This window comes from Gobius niger (genome assembly GCF_951799975.1).
Source record: "Gobius niger genome assembly, chromosome: 8".
NCBI lineage: Eukaryota > Metazoa > Chordata > Actinopteri > Gobiiformes > Gobiidae > Gobius > Gobius niger.
Genome location: NC_136859.1, coordinates 17,283,737 through 17,309,701, shown reverse-complemented (window position 1 = coordinate 17,309,701; position 25,965 = coordinate 17,283,737). Strand labels below are relative to the sequence as shown.

General features: G+C 39.4%; 1 protein-coding gene across 1 annotated transcript in view; it reads right to left on the bottom strand.

Moving 5' to 3' along the window:
- LOC306966031 (collagen alpha-1(XIV) chain-like) overlaps positions 1–25,965 on the bottom strand; it is a 100,805-nt gene that overhangs the window by 57,714 nt on the left and 17,126 nt on the right. The window contains exons 4-15 of the mRNA XM_079560665.1: positions 24,592–24,735; positions 24,226–24,315; positions 8,614–8,769; positions 8,402–8,521; positions 8,130–8,294; positions 7,033–7,197; positions 6,813–6,961; positions 3,463–3,592; positions 3,237–3,382; positions 2,516–2,645; positions 2,301–2,440; positions 1,445–1,571 (exon numbers count right to left, since the gene is read on the bottom strand). Coding sequence (XP_079416791.1) covers positions 1,445–1,571; positions 2,301–2,440; positions 2,516–2,645; positions 3,237–3,382; positions 3,463–3,592; positions 6,813–6,961; positions 7,033–7,197; positions 8,130–8,294; positions 8,402–8,521; positions 8,614–8,769; positions 24,226–24,315; positions 24,592–24,735 — 1,662 coding nt within the window. The remainder of the gene's footprint in view (positions 1–1,444; positions 1,572–2,300; positions 2,441–2,515; positions 2,646–3,236; positions 3,383–3,462; positions 3,593–6,812; positions 6,962–7,032; positions 7,198–8,129; positions 8,295–8,401; positions 8,522–8,613; positions 8,770–24,225; positions 24,316–24,591; positions 24,736–25,965) is intronic.

Below are 25,965 nucleotides of genomic sequence, written 5' to 3'. Positions count from 1 at the left end.
GCATTTGGCCTCTCCCAGTATATTCCTATAGCTCCAAACGGGGTGAAGTTGGAAGCGACCACACTTTCCAACGGGCACAAAGACCAAACAGTTACGCATCAACTCGTCTAAGCTCAGGTAAGAACATATCCCAGTATGGAAAAACGGTGGCCTGTTCCTTTAAAAGCCAAGACTTTATGTGTAAGATCCGTGTGAGTGAAACACAACTTACATCACATTTGCCCTTCCTAACCTTAATAAAAACCCCTGACCCTAAACCTGACCCTTTCTGTTTGAGCGAATGGATGGACAGACCAGTTGTGCGTGAGGCTCTTCTTGTAGAGTCCGTCACATTTGGCATGCTCTAAGTCGCCCGAGAATCTCACTATGAACAGCGCAACATGTTCCAAAGTTGCGCAAAGGCATCTTATTACATTAAACAGGGACTGATTGTTTAGAAAATCCACTAAAAATGTTCAAAAAAACAAACCGCTATGGGAAACAAAACTCATCCTGGAAACCGCTGGAAATCAACGGCTCAGGGCTACTTCATTTCTACACAGCGGCCCGGGAATAAGGTGCATAAAATTATAATCTCAAAACACAATGCAGGACTCAGATCATTTTCAGAAGATCGCAAACCTTTGCCAAAAATGACAGCCTGATATTCAGTCTTTGAGGGAATACTGCGTGATTATAATATACTGTACTTGTATAATAAACTATGGGGGGGTCAACTTGCAACATGCTTTTACTTGAGGTTAAAATTATTTATATCTGGAGTGTGCCAGCAATCTATCGGCCTTCAAGAAGGAGTGATTCAAATCGAATACGTCACAGCTGTTTTCTTTTTTTAATGCACATTTTACACATTCCCCAGACTTACGAATTTGTGAACAGCGATCGCTCCATTACGGAGTGCAGTGACAATGACGCTGACCAGTGTTTTACCCAAAGACAAAAAAAATGAATGAATGCCCTTGAGAGGCAGTGGTTTAATAGCTCTCTGCCAGAAAACATTTCTTTGAGCTGAGTCAGCACCAGAGTCCGAATGCTTGTTGCTGAAAGGGATATTTCCACAAATCAATAAGCGTTAGTGTGATGGAATATTCAGAGACAGTGAAATGACCTTTTAATGCGACAGGGCTATTTGCTGCGGTGCAAATGAGGCAAATTCACAGTTGTCTAAAACTTTTCTCTTATTTTTTTTACCGCACAGGGCTAACGGCTACGCTTTCTAATCGCTCTCATATATTGTACTGAGAAAATTAAGACAAACTGCCCACAACAGACATGGTAATTGAGAAATGGGGACAATGTGACTGAAAAACCTGACCGAAATAACAAAAGAAAAAGGAGTTATAAATGCCCTGGAGTTATTTATCTCTAATACACTTGGCAAAGGAAAGCGTTACTTTTCCACATTTGAGAATCTGATGTGTTTATCTAAAAGAAAAGGACTTACTGGTAGTGAACGCGTCAGTGAGAGGCTCTGACTGGCCTTCGTCATACAGAGCAAAGATGGCCACGGAGTACTCCATTAGAGACGTCAGCTCGCGGAGGTCATACGAGGTCACGGGGCCCACGACAACCTGCAGAAAACAAGTTCATGCAAGTTTGTTTGCACCCCAAAACAAGGTCACGTTTTAAATCAATTGGCAATGTCAGACGTTAACAATACAACTTAACAATAATGTAATAACGGCCTTCTGTTGGTCCGTCTGTATAGAATCAAAGCTCTGCTGTGGAAGCCAATACTCTGTTTGAAATTAAGTATGTTGTTTGAATGTCTATGGAGGGATTTCAGCCACTTTTCCTGTCATGGGTGCGATTTTGAGGGCTAGATTTTGTCATTCGATCACTTTAGACCAGTGGTTCCCAACTTTTATTGTCTTGTGTACCCCTTGGGCCTTTCAATGGTCGTCCGTGTACCCCCTACCTCAGGGGTGTTGCAGTTTATTTAGAAAGTAATTACTTAAAAATGGTATTTGTAAGAAAAAGGACAATGTTGCGGTCAAAATAAACCTAAAATTCTCCCAAGGCAACATATTTTACTGAAAAAATATAGCTTTTCCCATAAAAAATATGTTAATTTTCCCCTTTTTTTCAATCTGAAATTGTTTCAAGTACCCCTGCTAGGTCCTCGAGTACACCCAGGGGTCCCCGTACCCCTGGTTGGGAAACACTGCTGACCCACAAACCCCCACTTCCTACCCGGCTCTTCTGCCCTGAACATAACTGCACTAACAACACCTCTTTCTGTTTTTTATTTGCCTATAAAAAAGTGTTTTAATTGGCCAATAAAAAGGTGTGTACGCTACCTCCTCTGTGATCGCTGCATCTGTCTTCTCCCATGAAATGCGGTATCCTTTGACACCGTCCGGGGCGGCGTCCCAGCTGAGGCGCGCAGAGTTGTGTGTGATGTCAGAAAACTGGAGATTACTTGGTGGGCTCAGCGGCACTGGAATACAAAATAACAAGCGTCATGAAAGGATACTGGTAATCGTGAGTGATTAAGATGAGATGTGGAATTTACACGTGGTTTCCTGGTTTGTGATGGGATCGCTGGCTTCTTCTCCAAACATGGCGTACACGGTGACGGTGTACTCTGTTTGGGGAGTTAACGCCTCCAGGTCGATCTCGGTCACTGCATCTGAAACTCTCACCTGTGCAAACATGGCGTACAGTGTGTCAATGTGTCTCATTACTTTTCTAAATGTATTCTTGCTAAAAGACACATTTACCCTAGAAATGAATGGTTTGCCTTTTTACAGCACATACAGTATATTTGTTAAAGGGGCTAGATTCAAGTTTGCTATTTTATGCTCACTACTGCCACCTCAGGTCATACGTGTAACTGCACCTTCTACATTAAGCTCATGCATGATGGCAATTCAGACCCGAAGCAACACCATTTTGAGTAACAGTGCAGGGTTTTAGAAGCAGGTCTGTGCTCATTCTACACATTAGGACATTGTTGGAACATGTAGCAGGAGGAAAATACATAATTTTAACATTTTTAAACTCCTCATAGTCCCTTTAAATGATCTTCAAATTTCATCGAGTAAAGGATCATTTTCATTTATACTTTAGCAGCTACACACTTTTCACACTCACACTTTCACACTTTTAAAATTGTATTTCTAACTTTCAAGTGGTTACAGTGGATTGTAATATTGTTGCAGTGAAAACACAATTTTGTCCAAAATGCCACTTATGCCCCTTTGTTCCCTGAAGAACACATTTATAAACATTACCTCTTTTTCAATCGCATCACCGTCATACGTAAGTGGTGCGTATAAAATCATGTATCCAGACACATCCTCCACGCTGTTCCAACGAGCTTTTATTGAGCCGTGAGTGACGTCAAACAGCTGAAGGCCAGTCACGCCAGGAAGAGCCACTACAAGAATGGTAGAACAAGCACTCAACATCGATAGTGAACCCCTCTGTAAACATTTGGGTGTGAAGGAATAAACTTACAAGTAGTTTCTGTTCCTCTGAGAGCCTCGCTCGCCTCACTCTCGTAAACAGCAAACACCGCCAGCTGGTGTTCAGTGGAGGAGCTTAGATGCTCCAATAACACGGATGTTTCACTGCCGTCCACAATAACCTGATGTTCACAAAGTCAGTTTAGAAACATGGAAAGCAGAGGTAGGCAACATCAGGCAGCATAGAACCTCAATCTCCTGAGATGATTTTGAGAAACATTATTACACAAATCAGAGAGTACTTTAATAACATTTTTAGAGTTAAAAGTGAGTTAAATGTGAGAAATACTGTCAATTGCTTCAAAATGTTGAAACAGAACATCCAATGAGGTGATATATTATGCACAACACTGGCATTTGTAGAAAGTGGTGCTTTACTTTGGGCTATAATTGGCAGGGTTGGTTCTTTTTTACAATGCAGAAAATCGGCCCTCCACCAAGCAAACTGGCCCTGATGTAAAGGGACAGAAGAAACTCCTAATATGTAAATATTAGAACGATTCAGTCGGGCTCAACGGTTTCAGAAAAAATATCTAATTGGGATTTTGGTAACACTTTATACCAAGGGGGGCTTGTTTAGTATGATTAAGGTGTTAATAATAATTAGTACTTAATAGGCCTTAAAAACATGCTTTTAACTATATTAATAAGTGGCTCATTATACTATCATCAACTACCATGCTCATATCAAATAATATGTTTATTCATGGCCTACCCTGTTCCTTACCCTAATCCTAACCCTAACCCTTAACTCTAAACCTAACACTATCCCTAACCCCAATCTTACCCCTAACCCTACCTTAATCCTAATCCTAAACCCAACTAACCCTACTCACCCTAATCTAAACCCTAATATGAATCTTAAACCTAATCCTAATCCTAGCCCATAACACTAGACAGATTACTAATGCTTATTAATACCTTATTAATTCTAAACAAGCACCCGTTAATATAGCGAGATACCAGGATATTTTTTTGTATCGCAAACTAAGTCAAAAGCTCATATTTTTAAACACGTCCACAAACATCAACATTTGAAAAAAAACATTAAAAATGAAGATGACGAGGCTAAACAAACACAACAATTAAATCATTGTTTCGCAACCTTTTTTGTTTTTGTTTTGCAGACCCTTTAGTGGTACTCTGTGTACCCTCTCCCTCAAGTTGTTGCACTTTATTTAGAAAGCTTAACAGGACTATTCCGAAGTAAAAAAAAATCTTGTCTTCCACATAAATCTAAAATACTCCTCAAACTATACATTTTAGCTTTAAAAAATAACGTTCAGTCTCACTTTCTTTTTAAATCTGAAATAGTTCCAAGTGCTCCCTGCTAAGTCCTCAAGTACACCAAGGGGTGCACTTGAGGACACCTCTGGTTAGGAACCACTGATTGAAATCCCCTTCAGATCTTGTGTATAGACGTCTAAATACAGGGTAATCAGGTAACACAATAAAATCTTATAAAGACACAGGAAGATTAAGGTCTCATGATCTTGGCTGTATTGTAATGAATCTTGAAGCCATAAAATTAAAAATACATTTTGGTAATATTAATAAAAATGCCCCAAACTGATATTACTTTTGACTCCACAAGCTTATAGATGACAGCTAGGAGACAGTTAATACTTATTTCGAGCCTCCTGGAAAGGTCAGACCACATGCAGGCTCCTGTGAGGCCTTCTACGTAACGATTTAACAGAAGATTAATAGTTGGTAAAAGTAAGTGGAAAATCAAACAGGTGCGTGGACAAGTATTTCTGGTCTCGAGGTTTAATTACCTGCTGGTTTGTATAGGGGCTGAGGGGATTCATGAATAGATAGATGATCGTGAAACAAAGATGAATGATCCCAGCAAGTCTGAAGGAAAGACTGAGCTCAACCTCACACCAGGCTCATATAATTCCCACTCATGCAGCGAGTATAATGGAAAAGCGGCGCACATCCACGACCTAAAGCCACCCCTATCTGTTATGTGGAGTCATTAAAAATTTAAGACCTTTTTTTGTTTTTCATTTGTATTTTGGGACAATCAAATATGCTGAAAAAACAATGTAATGCATTCCACATGTTTTTTTGCAGGGAGGGTTGATTTACCAAATATCCTGCTATGTTGCTATAAAGCTATAACATTTTAACGTCGCACAATGGAAAGATTTTTATATACTCCACTACTGAAGCTACGCAATACACAGTGGAGCTGGTATAAAAGTTTAAAAAGTTACAAACTTTAAATGACTGCATGCATTTACCATTTTACGCTTTTGTTTCAATCCAATGCTGTACTTTTACTTTACAACCCTTAAGTCAATGTCAGTGTAAGTCAGCAGAACAGGAGTTTTCCATCATAGACAAAAGTTAAGCAGTCATCTGTACTGGGTAAGTACAGTGTTGTGGACATTTCTCCTCATTTAAGAAGCTTAAAATGATCTTAAAAGCTATTGATTTCAAATATAGATGGGTGCTCCCAATTTTAAGTTAAAAACCCAATTCTTATGGATATATATAGTCAGCCAGCTATTCACAAAAAGATCATTTGTCCATCTTAAAGCAGTACTAAGTAACTTCTTTTCGTAGTCCTTCTGGGGGTAATACAAATGTTACTGATATGATTGGGGGTGTCTTTCATCTCCCCCTGGTGTCTCTGGCCAGAAAACCACAATTGCAACTTCGTTGCCACCGGGTCCGAGGCACCAATATACACTAATGGAATCACGAAGAAGAAGCAGGCTAACGGGTAAAGCTAACTGTGGGCTAGCGCCACTTAAACAGTATTTACAGCCAAGTTTGAGTGAAAAAATGATCTCCATTGTGTAATTGGATGTACAATATCCTTCTCTCCCTTTGTCTTTTCTATCAGCGTAGTATTTACTCTCACGGATAATTAATGAGTAAAAAAACGCAACATGCTACAACACCTACAGTGGCGCTTATGGGCATGAGCTACTCAGTACTGCTGTAAAGGCACACTTTAGGACTCATCTGTTGCCAGCAATAGAAAACATTTTCTGAAAGACCTTTGCAGTGATAATCAAACAATGGATTTAGATGAGGACCTAATGTTTTTAAATCTCATATTTGGTTGCCTTTTTGTCAACATCTCCATGGAGACGAGCTGGAGACGTCCCCAATCCAGGTCTTAGGAGAGGTGAAGCGCACACGTGTTTTTAGGTATTTTTCAACATTAATAATGTCTGCATGTTGCATTTTATTCTGTTTATTGTGTGAAAAGTTTCGCAGTGTGGCTATATGTGGTCAGTCTATCAAGCAGGGGCCATAGATAGCATTATAAGCATCAAAAAGCACTGCCATTCACTTAGTTTTGACAGAAAAAATCCCTTGTACCTCCTGAAGCTCTCCTTCCTGAGCAGAATACACGACTCTGTATTTCTCGACATTTCCAGGAGCGTGCCTCCAGGACACCCGGAAGCTGCGGGCCGTGACCTCTGATGTTTCCAGGTCTAAAGGCGGCCCCACCGGCTCTGGTACAAATTCTGCAGGAAGATTAAAACTCAATAAAAAGAAATAATGCAATGCATATGTCTCCGTGTTAAGTTTCTCTCACTTAATTTAATATCCTTGTCTTGCAGCTCCACTTGTTCGCACACAGTCCTGGTCAGTCCCGCCACAATCGAACTCATGACATTGAAATCGGCCACGTTGTAAACATGAGTGTCGTCGGGCTCAGAGGCGATGGAGCGCAACTCATTCTCATCGGCATTTTTAACACCTGAAATGACAAGTTTGGGTATTTTACTGGACCAGTGTGTTCCTCTGGTGGTACATGGGGATTTGGAGACAATTTTACTGGACGGAAAAAAGTGAAGCGTCCAAAAAGCAACAAAAGAGTGACAAAAATGTCCCGGAAGCACAACAGTAACACAATAAACAAGCAACGAAAACACGACAAAGGAGATGAACATATGACAAAAAAACTACAAAAACGCGACAAAAGAGACAAAAATACGACAAAAACATGACAAAAAAACGCTGAAAAACTATGAAAACACGACAAACAAACGTCAAAAACATGATGAAAAAACTGAAAACACAACCAATAATTACAAAAACACAACATAAAAGAGACGAAAACAAAATGACAAAAACACGACAAAAGAGAAACGAAAACATGATGAAAAAACTACGATAACACAACAAAAAAGAGACAGAAAAACTGACAAAAACATCACAAAAAGGAGACAAAAATATGATGAAAAAAACTATGAAAACATGACAAAAAACTTTTCAAACTGGACATAAACATGGTGACAAAAAAGTCAGTTTTGTCGGCCTTACCTTTCAAATGAGGTGTTACATTGGCCTATAGGCTGTAAGAACTCTACAGTCGAGAAGCTTTAAGATTTGGGTAAAGCCAAACTGGAGAAAATATGCTCAGTTAAGGTGGGGGTTAAGAGGTTAGTATATCAAATATTGCACTTTTTTCCTCATATTGTGCAGAACTACAGTTTATTTTCCACAAATGTTTCTTGTGTCGTCTGTTGACTGTTGTGAGTTGAGTCTGTGGTCATACTTTAGTTATATGTTAGGCCTGATTCAGCCCGAGCTCAGATCTCGTCTTTCTTAGGCGTCTACCTGGTGTGAACAGTTTGAGAAGCACTGTTGAGTTGATGACAAATTACAAACTGTGAGAAAATCTCTTACCAATGGCGAACAGCTCGACTCCAGCATCTCGCAGACTTTCAGCCGGAGGTACAACATCGTCCTGAGACTTCCCGTCCGTAATGAGGATCCCAATCTTAGGCACGCCGACTCGAGAGCCAGACTCCGGTTTAAAGCAGTTTTCCAAGATGTAGGTCAGAGCGAGGCCTAGAAAATACAGGAGATATTGTCAGGAGAGTGATTGGGAGAAAATGCAGAGCTGGGTCAGACTGGTAGTTTCAAAAAATGGCAAGAAATGAAATGAAAGTCTCTACCAGTAAGAGTGTTTCCTCCTTTGTACGGTAAATTCTTGACAGCATCTAAAACGGCATCTTTAGTGGTGAAGGTGTTCAGATGCCACTCTATTCTAGGGTCTCCGCTGTACTGGGCCAGACCTGAAATGTAAAGTAGCACAAGAACTATGCAGTACTTCACCAAATACAGAATACGCCATTAGTTAGTGGTAAGAACAAAAGCAATGTCTGACCTATCCGTGTTTTGTCAAATTGCACGTCGAAAGCATGGACCAGGTTTTCCAGGAACATTCGCACCAGGCGAAAGTTGAGTCGACCGATGCTCCACGAGCCGTCAACGAGGATCACGATGTCGGCAATCGCTTCAGTGCGGCACATAAACTGGTCCGCTAGAGGTAAAAAAAAAAAAGATGGGGGAGATTTCAATGAACCGGAGGACAAGTAGATGTAAATGTGACAAAAACGCAGCGACAGCGGTTAAAAGGTTACTATCACTTTTGTAGGTCTTAGCCTTCAAATGAGGCATTAAGCTGTTGCTCTCCAGTTGCAAAGCTTTTAGATTTGGGTAAAGCCAAACTGGAGAAAATCCACTTGGTTAAGACGGGTGGGGGGTTAAGACCTGCCCATTGCACTCACTTATACTGTAGTTTGTAGTGTCTTTGAGCATTCTTCACAGTGCAGGTCTGTGGTGCCATGCCCACACATGCCCCTAGAGGCCATAAGCGCCACTGCAGGCGTCGTAGCATGTTGCGTTTTTTTTTACTCATTAATTGGAGATCATACAATTCGCTTAAATTTGGCTGTAATACTGCTTAAGTGGCGCTAGCTTGCAGCTAGCTTTACCCGTTAGCCTTTTGGCTTCTTCTTCGTAATTCTATTAGTGTGTATTGGGGCCTCCTATGCCTATGCAGCCAAGTTGCAATTGTGGCTTTCTGGTCAGAGACGCCAGGGGGAGATGAAAGACCCCCCCCAATCACCCCATTAACACTTGTATCACCCCCAGAGGGACTACGAAAAGGATTTATTAAGCTAACAAGTAGCACTGCTTCAAGAATACAGTAGAATAATTCGAACATCTTCCGCATAATAACATAGGAATAAATAGAGGACTATTTCTGTCTAAATAAATGTCCAACTTTTCAGCAATAACCTTATTTATATGAATGAGCAAACATGGCATGAATACCTATTGTATATGTGCATGCAAATAGAGTTTTTAAGAATAAACCAAGTCCATTACGCCTAAAGAAAAAACGGGTTACATTAGTCCTTTAAAGCTTAATGTAGAGGCGATGAATGACAGAGATATCGCAAAATGCTTTTACACTTTGAGATCACCTCTCTGTCTCAGGTCGACTCATTTGTCTTGTTAAAAAAAAAGTTCTCATCAGCTCAAGATGACACCCAAAAGCGAACAAGCATTCAAGTCATACATCTTTATTTACAGCGCTCCTAATGAACAAAACCGAACATGCTGCAAGGAGACAAGGAGACTGCTGACTCTAGAAATTCAGCTCCTATGCATAAATTTGTTCAAAATTAAGATAAAACATAAAGAGACGAGCACCGTCACGCTGTAAAATAATGTACCGAGTAACACACTGTAGCTGCTGATACAAATTCAGGACACATTTCATAGTCTTTGAGGAAACTTTCTCCGAATACAAAACATAAAAGTTGGTGTATTGAATGTTTGGCTTGCTCCTTGAAAGAGAACAGAAGCACTTTGTGTCATATCGTAGTTGAGAAGTTCAGAAAGAGGGAAAAGAGTGAGAAGCCAAAAACAAACCAGCACGACCACGACCTTTAAAGCAACTCTAAGATTTAGGATTTCAAATAGAAGCCCCAACACAGAGACGGCTCTCCCACAGAACTCAAATAGACAAACAAACAGCGCGCATGAGGAGCCGGGTCTACTGAGCGATTGAAAGTCACTTACGGTATTAGCATTTTACAGTGGGACAAACAATCAGCGATCTGACAAAGAGGGGGTTATAGAGCAGTGGGGAAAAGCAGAGATACAGATAGCTAACACAGAATTAGAGGCTCAGTAATTGCAGCTAATTACAGCTCACTGGCAAATACTAAGTTAACAGCAGATTGATGGGAAGGCCTGGAAACACACTGGCTCTCAGGATCCTTTTCCCACTAGCGCCAGAAAATAACTGACCTACTTTTAAACACAATTTCATGATGAGTTACAATTTGATCACCGTTTAAGAAAATGACGCAAGAGCTTCACAAAAATCTAATCCCAAATTTGGGTATTCGAAATTGCACTTATTCTGAAGAAGCAATATTTCGTCCATAGTTCATATTTTGCGCATGAGTCCAAGTGCATATGACAGGTTTTAATGCTTTTGAAAATATGAGTTATTTAGAAGGATAACGTCAGTTTCAAGTTATCAGTTGCATAATTATCATTTTATTTCAGTGAAGCAGCTATTTTAATGAAGAAATGTTGGGCAGCAAAGTTATTTTTATTTGAATTTTTACGCTGCTGACAGGAAGTAACATTGAAGAAGGTATAGTTCCATAGCAGTCTGACTCATTTCCCATACGTTTGTGAAGTGTGACATCACACACAATAATTAGCCCCTTGACGCCTGAATTTATTTCCAATTATATACAAAATATTTTATCAGTGTTTTTAGGTTTAGGTTCATTAAACATTGACATAGCAGGAAAGAACAAAATGTTCAACCTGAAATGTGTCAATTATAATAGAAAAAAAACAGCAATATATCTTCTGGGCTGCATATGGTCTTCGGTGCCTGAGCTGGTGTCCAATGGAGGGGGCCTGAGTCATGAAGGTGTGCAGAAGAGAGGAACTGTCCTTCAGGATATTCTGGAGGGTCTGCAGTGTGGCCATGTCCTACCTCTCACTCACAGATTGGATGTGTTTTTGCTTTTTTCATCTGAATCTCCTGCTGAAATAACAACAGATAAAAGGCCAACAACTGCTACACCTAATTCGAACAATATAGCTCACAATTTCTCCAGTAAAATGCAGATATTTTTGCATCTGAAATAAGCCTTGACTGTGTATGGAAAAAATAATTTGATAATTAATGCCAGAAAAGCATTACTAATTAAAATCCAGAGTACATGTAATATTTCTTTGTGATCATGTGTTTAAAAAGATCCTTGTAGTCAGCTCTACAGCAGGTTACAATCTGCTAAATCCCATCATAGTGAATAGGGCCGGAAGTAGAGCAAATAAATCACTACTTAACAAACGTATAGATACAGACGGCATCTCTGGAGTCTCCCACATATGGTCATGGTTGAAAACAGTTTAGGGGGAAAACAATTTGGAGAAAAATCTTAACGTTCTCTTAAAAACTACTTTAACAAATGCTGAATTATGAATATAGTTTTCTACTAAAAAAAGATACAAAGACATGGGGAGGGGCAAAGAGGTTCAACAGCACATAAATACATAAATAACGGAGAATGCTAACAGGATGCTTCATGTCCTATATCCGGCTTTTTTTCTCTTCTACTGAATAATCTGCGATGAGAAAATATCCATATGGACCCGATTTACACTTGATTAGATTGACTTTATTAGTATGTGATAAATAAGTTAATATTTCACCAGAAAATGGCTAAAAAGAGTGAAAACTTGTGTTCCCAAAAGATTATATTTTCCCCCTCGGTGAAGCCACGCCCCCTTCTATGACACGATGCCGTCTGTATCTATTGACTTAACATGGTTGGCACGGCAACAGTTTAAAATTGTTTTCCTTCCTCTATGTCACTTCCTGTTCATATCCAATAAGGAAGTGAAACTATAAACATCAGAAAAATGACCAAACTAAAGAAAGCTGGGTACAATATTTAACTAAATCTTAAACATAATCGTGTTATTTATGTTTTAGCAAAATTTGGGTCTAATGTGTCATATGCACTTTAATTTTTGAGAGATGGCTGGAAAATTATCTCCTAACACAAGAATCCCATTTCAAACTATGCTTGTATCGGGTTGCCAGGTTTTATACACCTCGTGCTTAAAGGATATTGCCTTGTTTGCAGATGCTGTTATATGGCCTTAATAAAATCAGTTTTCGCAATTGTGATTCTGAAGAGCCCGCAGGATGTTTGCTCTTCATTTTGTGCTCCATTTCTATTTTATTGCACATTCTTAAATTGCAATATTGCAGAGGAAACATAAGGCACTGGCTGAACTGCACATGAACCTGATTTGCATAGAAGCGCGAGATCAGAGAAGGCATTGCCATCCGCAGACCTATTTAGATGTGAACACACAATTGGCCGCGCCCCAGTCCTAATTGGCATGGCCGCGCGTGATTCGACAGACTGTCCACCTGGTGCCGGCGAGCGAGCAGCCACATTTTACAACCCACAGCCCACAGAGCAATCTGCCGTGCTGTGGGAAAAGCTCCGAGACAATTGAATTAAGTTGTGTGAGGGAGCAAAGCATTGGTTATTAGAAGGTGCCTGCCACTAAAGGATGCCACTGGCGAACGGCTGCAGCTTCAGGCACAGCACTGAGAGACGTACATCCACAAATGCACGATATTATGTAGCAGTCTGGGACAATAAAACAATGTAGACTACAATATTACATTAAATAGAATATTGAAAAGAATCTCCAAAAACATAACTCAGCATCTATATATAAACTAATGTGTAAACCTTTTTTTGTTTTCATATCACATGTCAAATATATACAAAGAAATAAGAAATAATACATAGTTCCTGATCCAACTCTATGCCAAGTATCGGTTATTGATCGTGCGCACACAAATAGAGCACATCAAGACACAAAGCCAATGTGGTTTTCTTAAGCAAGACAAAGTCATTACAGAAGAACGCGCTGCCAAGACAAACATATAGATCTGCAAAGTCAATAACTGGGCTGTTTTTGAAGTGCAGAGTGCTGATAGTAGAATAAACATAACAAAGGAGAATATAAACTTTATACAATGAGGTTTGTCGGAACAAAAAGTGTTGGTTACTGGGTTGTTTCTTCCCTTTGCTCATTAACGGTGGCTTTGTCTAGTCTTGATTTATTGCTGACCTCTGTTTAGCTGGAGATCACACAGAGCACTGTCATTCCAGTCTCAGGTTAACTCTTAGTATTTCCCCCTTGGCCGCTGTGATTGTGTCCCAGCCTCAGGAGCAAAGTCAGTGACAGGCATTCAGATAAATGGGTGCAGGCTCTGGCACCCCCCCCACACAATGCTATTATTATACTGCAAGTGAATCGACGGGCATGTGAATAGTTTTACAAAGCCACAGTCCGACATGGCATTCTAAATTCCTACTTTTCTTAAGTTAAAACCTTGGAAAAAAATGCAGAATATGCTCAAATCCGAGGTTCCCTTGACAAAAAAAAAGTCTGCACTGCAGTTGCCCGCTGCTCCTGCAAGTCGCCCCAGCGGCATCACAAGATGGATTAAATTGAGAGGAAATTTTTTCACGAGCGAAAATGTAATGCATCCTAACTCACAACCTGAAAAGAACCAATTAATTTTCAGGCAAATTAAAATTACAATTTGTGCCACACAGAGTGCAGTTGTTTATGTATTTAAAATATCTTATCAGAAAGTTGATTGCACAAATAAATTATAGCTTATAGCTGTTTTTGCTACAGCTATAAGTTACTTTTGTATTCAGGAGGCTTTCCAAAAGAGTGCTCACTGCATTTATACTTTCCCATTTTGCCAGAGCTTATGCTGAGTCAGTCTGGGCATATTAACGCATAAGAAAAGCTCAAGCTAAAAATGAATATGAACTCTATCTTCTTGCCTGAAATGAATACCAGTTTTTCAGCCAATTTTCCAGTTTACAACTGAATGCATTGAGGAGAAAGAACGTTGCCTCATGAAGCCGTTGTTGATATAACGTCACATCTTTGTTCAGCGCTGCCTAAAGGAGACGAGTTTTTTTTTTCCTTCCCCAAAACAAATATTATCCAAGGAGTGCACCAAAAGCTCAAATCAAAAACATTTGTCTATGGGGTTGTTTATTCAGTCACAGAATGGTCTGATACACCTGACGCTCAGAGCCTCTTCGAACAACAGACTCAAAATGTTGATATTCGCCGCTGTCGCCCGCGGGTTCGAGGGGCCCCGTGTTTATCTGTACTTCTTAAGGAGCATGAGGTTATTTAGGCGTAAATCCGAGCTGTGTCCCTCACACTGGGACAGTGGGACCTGTCTCTGCCACAGCCTGCTGATAATCCATCGACCTGCTCTGTTCCCCCTCAATGGGCACACGCTGATCCCAGGCAGGACACTATTCAGGATGGCTTCAAGACCTAGCACTGTGTTGTCGGTGTGTTTTATGCACTTTATATATTGAACATGCCGGCACATATTTTGAATAAACTGTTTGTATTTTTTGGGGTTTTTGACGTAAAGCACTCTGGTCTGCTCCATGTCCTCATTATTGCAAAGGTCATGGCTATGAACAGCATTTTTAAACATGAAAATCAAAGTATATTTGCTCTGACTGGTTTCATGGGCAATGGTCCTAACTTAACGCAACTTAACCCACAGATAAATGCATCTATTTTTCTAATAATTGGCACATTGATTGTGTGCTTAAAACGACAGAGACATTTTTTTCTTTACTTAGACAAACAAGAACTAGAAATTGCTACAATCCTGACTTTGTTTGCTTTGCTCTTTCTGTTCCTTCTATTTGTCCTTCTTAAATCCCTGTCTGGCCTGCACCATTCCTTACACTGCGGGTGCTTCGCTCTAAAAGCCAAAGCCCACTTAACATTTCTGGCCAGTTTCTTCCCTAATGTTGGATTTTCTGAGGCATGGGTTTAAAACAAACTCTGAACACTTTTGAAAATTGCAATCACATAATGTTGTGTATGACATCATAAGAAATATTGTGATGCTTTTTGCTTTAGGGATTCAGTTCATAGTGCACATCTACAGTATACGTAAATCGCTAAACTAATACAAGAATCATGCATTTCGTGTGTTGGTTTGGTTTGGTTTGGTTTGGTTTGGTTTGGTTTGGTTTGGTTTGGTTTGGTTTGGTTTGGTTGGTTGGTTGGTTGGTGCAGCCCTGTGAGGCAGCTCGCGCTGTGATATTGGGTTTTACAAAACAATTTGATTGATTGTTGATAGACTGATGCGTGTCGAGCTCTACCACAGGGGAAGCATTTTTCTTGTAAACATTACGGCTCTCATGAGCAGATGTATTGTCAGCAGAAGATATTATCATCAAAATAATTGCAGCCTTTCCAATTTATAAATTGATATATTTGATTGTAATTTGATTGTGATTAATTTTGCTTCCCCAATTGGTACTTACAGCACTCCATCAACTTTTTTTATTTATTTATTTATTTGATAGGGACATGTGTGAACAATAAACATGTAGCACACTACAACATTTATAGCCAAGGCTAATTTGCAATGTCCGTCCCTAGAAGGGCTTTTCAACTTTTCAACTTTTTCAACTTTAGCAACACAATTGTTTGTAAAGCAAACAATTTGCTTTACAAACAATTTAAAGATAAATTTAACATTGATTGGAATGGTCTGACGTCTAAAATGTTGTATAGTAAAATCTGTGATGTGATGTATTCGGGCACTGTGTCCTTCAAGCACCTTAACGATGATGAATCCTGTGTATTAATTAAGAAACTGTTGTGTAAACGGACGGATGAGTCGATCCGCGACACCCTCTGGCTCATGGCCCACAACAGAATACCAGTAAGAGCCATAGTGTCGTGGAGCTGCTACGTTAAAACAAAAACATGCCCCATGCCGAACTGTAGAGCAGACGAGACACAAGATCATCTGTTTTTAGACTGTTATAGAACTCAAGAAATCTGGACTCAACTACAAAACATCGGACTCATTTTCACAATTAATTACAACTCTGTGATCTATGGACTCTTTCAAGAAAACTTCACTTCAGATAAAACTCAACTATTCCAACTGGTCATCGCTATAGCTGCAATAAAAATATGGAAGACACGATCAAAACTAACCACGACACAGACTTTTATAGACAGTTCAACAGTTTGTAAACAAATCTCTACAGAACTCAAAAGAAGACAATCACTGGACATTACAAAACAACTTCCTTGGGACATTTTAACATTGTAAACTGTATTGTACCTTTTGTATTATATGAATGAAATGCACTTTATTTGTATTGAAAATGAATATGTAAAATTGCTAAATCTTAAATAAAGGAATTTAAAAAAAATAAATAAATAAATAAATAAAGCACATAAAACTTCAAGTTTTGTGGCAGTACCAAGCAACATATTGTTTTCTACACAAATCCTCGTTGCCAACACAAATCCATGCATTTCTCATCCATTAAGTTAAACACAGGCTACTTTTGCTTGACAGATGTGTGTTTCTATGCACTGGGGGGATGAGCCAACGAACAGAACCAGAGAATTTATTGCAGCTAAACCAGCTATTATTAGCCACAGGAAAATCATGGAAATATATGCAAAGCAGTGTTATGATTCGCCTGCTTTCCATAAATGATAAATTTGTATTTTTAAAAGTCTTCTTCTGGGAAATGAACAAGCCCAGATTGAAATAGCGGTATAAAGTCATTAATTTCAGCCGTCTGAAAGAGAAGGCTGTATTAGGGAAGTGATTTTATTCAGATGAGATGAGGACAACTAAACGTAAACCATGGGTTCAGGAAGTATTCACACCCCTATGTTTATTACAGTGTTATTACAACATTGAAGTCTGATGCTGAAAATGTTCAAATTAGTTCAAGTTTGTATTTTTTGTATTTTAGTCATTAAAAATGTTCACTCACAGTTCAACAGAGGTTCGCTGTAACTTTCTGAATCATGGGCAATGAATAAGTTTACCAACAATAGAAACAGACGGCATCTCGTCATAAAAGGGGGCGTGGCTTCGCCGAGGGGGAAAATAGAATCTTTAGAGAAACACAATATTCCACTCTTTTCAGCCATTTTCTGGTGGAATATGAACTTATTTATCACACATAAATAGAGTCAAGTGTAAATCGGGCCCATATAGATATTTTCTCACAGCAGATTGTTCAGTAGAAGTGAAAAAACGGCAGTTGTAGCTAGCGCTAGCTAACCGCTAGCATTAGCCCAATGCTAACGTGAAGCATCAAGTTAGCATTCGTGTTATTTATGTATTTATGGTCTATTGAACCACTTTGCTCCTCTCCATGTCTTTGTATCTTTTTATTTAGTAGAAAACTATATTCATATTTCAGCGTTTGTGAAAGTAGTTTTTGAATAATTAGAGAAAGTTTAGATTTTTCTCCAAATTGTTTTGCCCCTTAACTGTTTTCATATAGCCTATGACCAAATTTGGGCGTTTCCAGAGATGCTGTCTGTATCTATGTAAAACTTTTAAGAACGTCCAAAAACAGCACAACAAAGATAAAGAGAAGTGGAAGAAGTCTGCAGTTGGGGAGGAATGCCTTTCATTTTTATTGTACACTGCAAATAGTGTCTATAATTATTGCACTGTGCGTAGGTACAGTAAAACAAACTGTGTATATACAATTGGCAGTAATTACAGAATGTTAAAACAGATCTGCAAAAACAACAGAATATGGACGCACACAGACGCACACAGACACACAGCACAGTAAGTGGAAACAAAGTGGCAAAGATGAGGGACAAGTGGAAGCTAATTTTGCTAATTGACCTCTGCATTTAAGAAGTCCTTGCCCCTAATGGTCTAAATGTCATCAACACATTATGCACTTGTCACTCACAAATGACCCTGTTAACCACAATTACACAATCAGTTCAGCGCCCCTCCTTTAACAGGGGACAAGGACGGGGTTTTGGCCAGACCCCATTCATGTCAAAAAAGAGCAATGTCCGCTGCTCCGGCCCAAGTCTCTGAGTGCACATTGGCTGCCTGTGAGTGGGATACTTCTCCGAATGCTCTTCAAAGGGCAATTATTTAATATCTGGCTCAGGTCCAGCACTCAATGTTAAACAATATGTACGATGGGAAGAGCACTAAATGAGGCGAGATGAATGTCGGGCCAATGCGATGTCTGTGAGGAAGTTTTATTTGCAGTCATTTCTCAGCCACCTCACTTTTCATTTGTGGAATTACCTTTCTGCTAAATACCCCCCCAGACCTTTTAAGATTAATTTTGGACGACATTTTCACATCAGCGGCAAAAATAATCACTGGCTTCTTACACGTTTGGTGCTAGAGCCTATTTATCTCACTCTAAATGCTTTAATCCTGAAGCACATGCTATGTAAGAACGCATTGAGCTATAGCGGAAAAGTGGCTATACTGCTTGTTAAGTTTAAGTTATCATCGAATGTTTGCTTACTTTTTTAAATAATTCATGGCGTCACTGCACCTCCTCTGTGAAAATGTATAATTTTATGTATTGTATTTCTAGAGGAGAATGCAGCATCCCAAAATATAAAACCGCTTTTGCTAAATCAGCCTTCTCTGTAATCGCAATGGGTCAGTGCCACACACGGCCAGCAGAGATTATTGCATGTACTGCATTTAAAACATTTGGGCATTTAACTAAAAAATAGCTTCTAGAAAATCAAACTTGAACTCGTGATCAGTAACGGCGTGATGAGGGAGCAGCCGAAACGTATTTCAATTAAATGTATGTCAGTAATGATGTTAAAATGTATAAATCCATGCTCATCGTTTAAAATCAGCTTTGTACTGTAACATCAACCTACCCAGGGACTGCAGGTGGGAATAAGCATTTTTGCAATAACCTGGTACAATGCATTTTTCCTTTCGGTCAATATTAAATAGTGCACTGTCCCTATCTAAATAAAAAACTTACCCTACCATGCCATACCAGTTGTTCAGGATCGTAATGACATATGGTAATTCAGAGTTCTTTTCACAGTTGCATTATTCTTTTCTGCACTTTTTATACTGCTACCAATGTTAGTCTATATGGACAACGCCTGCCAGTACCAACAATGTCGGGTCTCCATGGCAACAGTGACTATATTCACAAACTTATGCAACGCAAGTAATTGTCAATGCAAATTATATCTAATGTTTTCACAGCTTTTTAATTTTTATTATTCATCAAATGTTTAAAATAATATTCTGTCTCGATTATTAATACACAAATTCATAGGGGTTTCTTTGTCCATTTGCACTAATGGGTGTAATACCCACCCAACAATGTGAATAAGTTTACCATATTTTGTAACTGTCCACATCTTTCTGCAAGTAGCACAACAAAACATCTCTTTTCCCTAATGTTATTTTCTGCTTTTGTGAATTTTCTCTTAATATGGGCTTCCAACGCGACCAAAACACCATCACAATTATGTAAATGTATTGTATTGTATTGCAGATTTTATTTTGGCATTTTTTCCCCCCGTGCACATGCACAACAGGTTAACCTTCGTGAACACCAACCTAGCACAAGCATCACAAGCAAAAGAAATACATCTTAACATCTTAACCCCCACCTGAACTGAGCACATTTTCTCCAGTTTGGCTTTACCCAAATCTACAACCCTCTTGGAAAAAAGCATCAAAATAAAATCAAAAACGGAAGAAAACGAGGGTGAAAACGCAAATGAGGTGTTACACTGGCCTATAGGCTTCAACCTCCACGAAGAAGCAGGGATAGAGATGTGTTTGGCATTATTACCAAATACCCGCAAAAAAACATAATACCCTCTCTTTAACTAATAACACAGCACTCCGCATTGCACTCTGGCACCAAACATTTTATTACACTGGGATCACAGAGATGATAGATAGACGCGCACAAACTCATATCATGCTTTGAAATTCAACCTCAGCCCCAGCAGCGCTCCGATGAATGATCATGATGGCGATGGGGGTTGGCCATAAATAGAGAAAGTGTCTCTCCAGGTGAGTGTGTGAGCCCCTCCGCAGGTGACGGATATCAGGCTTCTCACTGAATCAACCGAATCTCATTGGCCTCCCATTCAACTTTCACAGCTCCGTCCCAGGGGTTACAAGCACGGAAGGCTACATCTTCAGACGAACAAGCCACACGGTGCTCATATCTGATTAGCTGAAATAAAGACAGTGAGTGGTTGGCATGGAATATTTATCTACAATATAATTAACTTCTTAATCCAATAAAATAACAGATACTCTGCTGTTTTGATAGATGAAAAAAGCCGTAAGTAAATGTTCCTTTTTGCTAACACTGATGTCAGGCTTTTCTCTCGCAATTATGTTACTCCAAGGACAACGATAGCTCACACTAAACTCAAGAAAATAGCAACCTTAAAACAAACTAAATAAAGCTGACATTAAAAGATAAAAGACCAGATCAGCTGATTTCCACAGGCAGGTGCTGAAGTTGGGAGGTTCCTTTAGACTAAAGATCCCCAGTTGTTTTCCCTAGTTGATTGAGCGTTTTTGTGCATTCTCTAATTTTAAAGCAGAACTAAGTAGCTCATGCCCCTAGAGGCCATAAGCGCCACTGCAGGTGCCGTAGCATGTTGTTTTTTTAACTCATTAATTGTCCGTGAGAGTAAATATTACTACTAACGGGAGAGAGGGATATTGTACATTGTGCCACAACCCAATTATACAATGGAGATTTTTTTTTTCACTCTAACTTGGCTGAAAGTGCTGCTAAAGTGGTGCAATCCCACAGTTAGCTTTGCCGTTAGCCTGTTAGCTTCTTCGTGATTCCATTAGTGTGTATTGCGCCTCCGACCTGGAGGCAGGGAAAGTTGCAAAGGTGGTTTTCTGGCCATAGACACCAGGGGGAGATGGAAGACCCCCCAATTATCCCATTAACACCCCCCCAGAGGGACCACAAAAATAATTCATTAAGATAAACAAGTTACTTAGTTCTGCTTTAAAAGTCATCAACTGGACTGAGTTGTTTGAATTGAAAAAATACTGAGAATCCGAATCATCCTCAACTTAACACATCCCAGTCCAGTTGCTTTGAAAATCTTTAATATAATGGAAAACTTCTGGACAAAACTTGTGGATGTCTGAGATCATAAACTCTCAAGTGTGTGATGCTCAAAGAGAGTAGGAAGTTTATAAAAAAGGTTCTACCCCTTAATCAATTTGTTCGCCCTTCACTAATCCTCCATATCAAACAAGAGTGAGGCTTTTATTAGAAGAATCCACTACTGATTTACTCTGTGGGCAGGATCTAAACGACCTGAGCTACGGAGGGACAGCCATCTGTTTCATCACTGCAGGCACTGACCCACATTTGAAACAAATATAGTCATGGACACACCTAGCGCCGCACAAACACCCAGACGACCTCCACTCTAATATCACGCAGCTGTCTAAATAACACCATTATCTTTGAGGAAATATTATTTAGGCTCAATTTCCAATGAAAACATGCAAGCGCTCCCGACGACAGACAGAGCCCATAGGATTTGTCCGACTTTGACCAGGAAAATACACAAACATCCAATTCTACAAAATGACTGTGGAGCCCTGTTTATCTTCTAATAAAGTCATCTATTTTGTCCAGAATTACATTAGTTTATAACATCTTGCGGGAATATACGAGAGAGCCATCTTCACCTATTACTGAAAATAGACCAAACAGAGAGATAAATAAACTAAAAGACAAACAAGAACGTTTTAAAAACCGCAATGAGCTAATTTTTGTAGATAAAATCAATGTATAAATGGTAGTGTCATCTGAAAAGTCCATGGCTTCAATCACACTGAAGCTGCGAAATAAAGTAGCTAATCCTATTATCTCTTTTCCTTGAGTCAGAAAGATGATTACATAGATAAAGCAAGACGTCCCAAACTGAACGATGTGCTTTTAGAGCCTCGGATTGGATTTCCAACCAGAGCTTTCCCACTTATTTGACGATAGTGTCCGTGTGTGCCCACGGCCAGTCTCCGCTAATGGCAGCTTAACACCAGACAGACAATTAGTTTCCTTTCAAGCTGCTGGGAGGACAGTCTGTTTCTGCTCAACGTAACCCCTGCTTATTCCCACAACACACAGTTAAACAATCTGCAAGTTACAATTTAGGAAAGACAGGAGTGGCTATTTTCCTGAGGCAGCAGATGTACCAACATTTGTCTTTGAACAACTGCTCTTTGTGTTTTCTCAGGGAATGATTTCAAGTTCTTCATTAAAGTAATCCACACGCCTATTTTAATGAGGTTATGAATATTGCTGGCAGTAAAACCCAGAGAGGGGAAGAAACACAGACTTTTCCCCACAAATTTGAGCCTATTTTTGTCGGAAAGAGCTGTCTGAATGTGATTATAATCTCGGAAGTTGAATCACTGAAGGTCACCTCCGAGAAACCGGTACCTATGGAGCGAACTCAAAAGCCCTGCCAAAGGAAAGCAGCCAAAATGTTGACTCACGTAAGAGTAATGTTGCTTTAAAAGAAATTTAACTCAAATAGAAGTAGGGACACACCATATAAATGTATACAATTAATTGTTTATAAGCAGACATGAAGAACTTTGCATTACTTTTTTGCATGTCATCACAAAGCTTTAGCCACAGTAGGAAGAGAAAAGTAAAGTATTGAAGTACCATGTAATAAAAGTACAGTTACTATATAGCCTTTTTCTGCAAACTGTATTTGTAATATTGTGTTCCACATTGTTTCACTGAATCGTTTGTGAGGTTCAATGGATTTTTTTCTTGCTGCAGAGAATCCGTACAAGCTACGAAGGACACACATTTTTAAAAACAAACAAACAGCTAGTTTATGAGCTAAAGAGATTTCAGACCTACACATTTCTTCTTCTGAAACACCGAAGAAGCACCAAGAGCCCCCACAAGAGGAGCCACAGGAAACAAAAAAGGGACAAACAAGGAGGTATCCGGGCAAGACTCGCAGCTAAGCCACACAAATCTTCGACACTGCAAAAAGTAATGAACTACATTAGTTTAAATGTCTCAATTTGAGCATAATAATCCAAATTTAAGATGTCTTGACTAGTTAAGGGCATGTGATCTAGATTATTTCACTTGTTCTGAGATGTTTCTGACTCGTTTCAATACATTTTGTCCTTATTTCAGGTAATTTTCTTTGCCAATTGGGGAAGAAAATTGGTCTTATCCCATTGGCAGTTTTACTTTCTTATTTCAAGCGAGATTACCTTAGAACCAATCTGAAATGTCATCAAACAAGAAAAATAAATAAATATACATATAAGTATAAATGAGTGAAAACTGCTCAAAACAAGATTAATATTCTCAATTAAAGTCATTTAAACCAATGCTTGATCTTTACTTTTTGTAGTGTGTATCTATTGTTATGTTCACTGGGGAATAAGACAGATTATATCCGTCTTCTACACTCTTTCCAGAAGCTGTTGAAAGACTGTTGTGGAGAAGAAGGAGCTGCGCAGGAGGTAGAGGAAGGAGGAGGTGGTGGAGCTGACCAGTGCAGGACACCACGCTCTGAAACAGTAACACACCGAGGAGGCGGCACTGAAGGTAGTTACACCGGATCCTCTCCTTCCAAAAACATACCGGTCCGGGTGACCCGCAGTGGCGGCGGTGGCACAGATTGGCAGCCACGCTTCCATAAATCAACCCAACACAACGTAAAGCGACAGAGAAAAATGCTACACTTTGATTCTGCCACGAAACACGAGGAATTTTCTCTGCTTGTTAAAGGTGAGCCTGAAAAGAGGAGCTCTATAATCACCATGATTCACGATATTGGTATTTTTCCGCTTGTGATTTTGCAACGACCAGATAGTTTGACTCAGACTGTTATTAATCTGGTGCTACAGGAAGAATTCAAGCATCACCATGACAACAGACGGAATGACCCTCTAAATACGTCTTTATTTATACTTATTTCGTGATTATGTTTATGAAAGCAGAAGATTTTTTGGAAACCGAGCTTGTCTTACCTCCAGAAATCTCATTGGCTTCGTCCGGCGGCGCCACTCCTTCTGTCAGCTTTTGGGGCTCACTCTGGTCTCTGCCATCGTTTTTCTCCGCTGTGGCAAAAGAAGAAAAATAATAACAACAATAATAATGGTGTTTGCAAAAGAACTAGATAATTACTAAACATGTTCCTTTTCATAATGTAGATGAGAAATGAAGTGAGAAAAACAGGGTTACATAGAGGAAATTGGAGCTGAGCAAATTACATAGTGCGGGAAAACTGCTTGTTAGACAGAAACAAAAAATCATTTGAGGCAGCAGCAGAAAATTGAAACTGAATATTATAGAAAACTGTAATTTTAAGATAACATTTAAAATCAGCGCCCCACCTTTGAACGTGGCCTGCAGTGGTCGGCTCCGGAGGCTGCCGCTGACCGCGATCACGCTCACAGAATAATCAGTGGACGGGCTGTAGTCTGTTATTATGACCCGGTGCTCAGTTTTGGGGACAGCAATCTCCTTCTGATGACCGTCTATAGAAGACAAACAAGAGAAAATGTGAGCTGCATTATGACTTTGTGGAGCTGTACGATTTGGGAAACATTTATGTTTTAAAGTCAAGAGTCAGTTCGCAGGAGAGTTATTTTCCACATGTCCAGGAACAATGAATGAATAAATATGTATTTGGACCATAAACAAAACATTAAAACACAAACTTATAGTTATATGAACTCAAAATACAACCTGCCATGATTGAGACAGTTGTGAGCTCAATATCAAATGTGCAGCTCAATACATTCACTATTATGGACAAGTACTCCACCCGGGTCACCCGCAAAGCCGTCAGAATCACTAGGAACCGTACGCACTCATCACACAGTCTCTTCAAGGTAATGCCGTCAGGGAGGAGACTGCGGATTCTACGGACCAGTTCCAGTCGACTGATGAACAGTTTCATACACAAGGCCATCGGGAAGCTGAACTCCCTACCCTCCCTCCCACCCCTCTTCCCCCATCCCCAGCTCCACAATCAAGGATGAGAGAATTATAATTTCAAATCATTCACATGGTTTGACAAATAAAAAAATCTTGAATCTCGAATCTTTCCTCGAATCCTTTTGCACATTTTAGATTAGGCACATTTTAGATAAGGAACATTTTAGATTAGGCTGTCCGAAAAGGACAACTTAATAATGTACAGTAGGAATGACATGCTCATCTTTTGTGCATTCTTGTCAGTGTTGGGGAGTAACTAAATACATGTGCTTAGAATAAGTATTTAGAATACTCATTTTAATTAACAGTATTCTGGTAAAGTTACACTTTCATTTGAGAGTATTTAGAATACAGTTACTTTCCAAATATCAAGGGAACATATCCCAAAATCAATCATTACATTTTTGGTCTATATTAAATTATTTAGAAAGCTTTAATGTTGACCTGTTTTTCCGACTAAATTGTAATAAAGATTTTAACAACTTTTAACACATTTAATGAAGTGATGAAGAACACAACAAAAACATGACAAAAAATCCTCAAAAATCTGACAAAAATGTGGACAGAACGCAAATGAGAATGATTACACTGGCCTATAGTCTGTAAGCTCCAGTCGAGAAGCTTCTAGATTTGGGTAAAACCGAACAGGAGAAAATGTGCTGGACGGGGGGGTAAGAAGTTAAAGGTTTGCTGCTTGCAGTGATTCTGAATGTTCACCCACAGGCCCAAAAGTTGGCGGTTCTATACATCTCACCAGTGCAACTGTT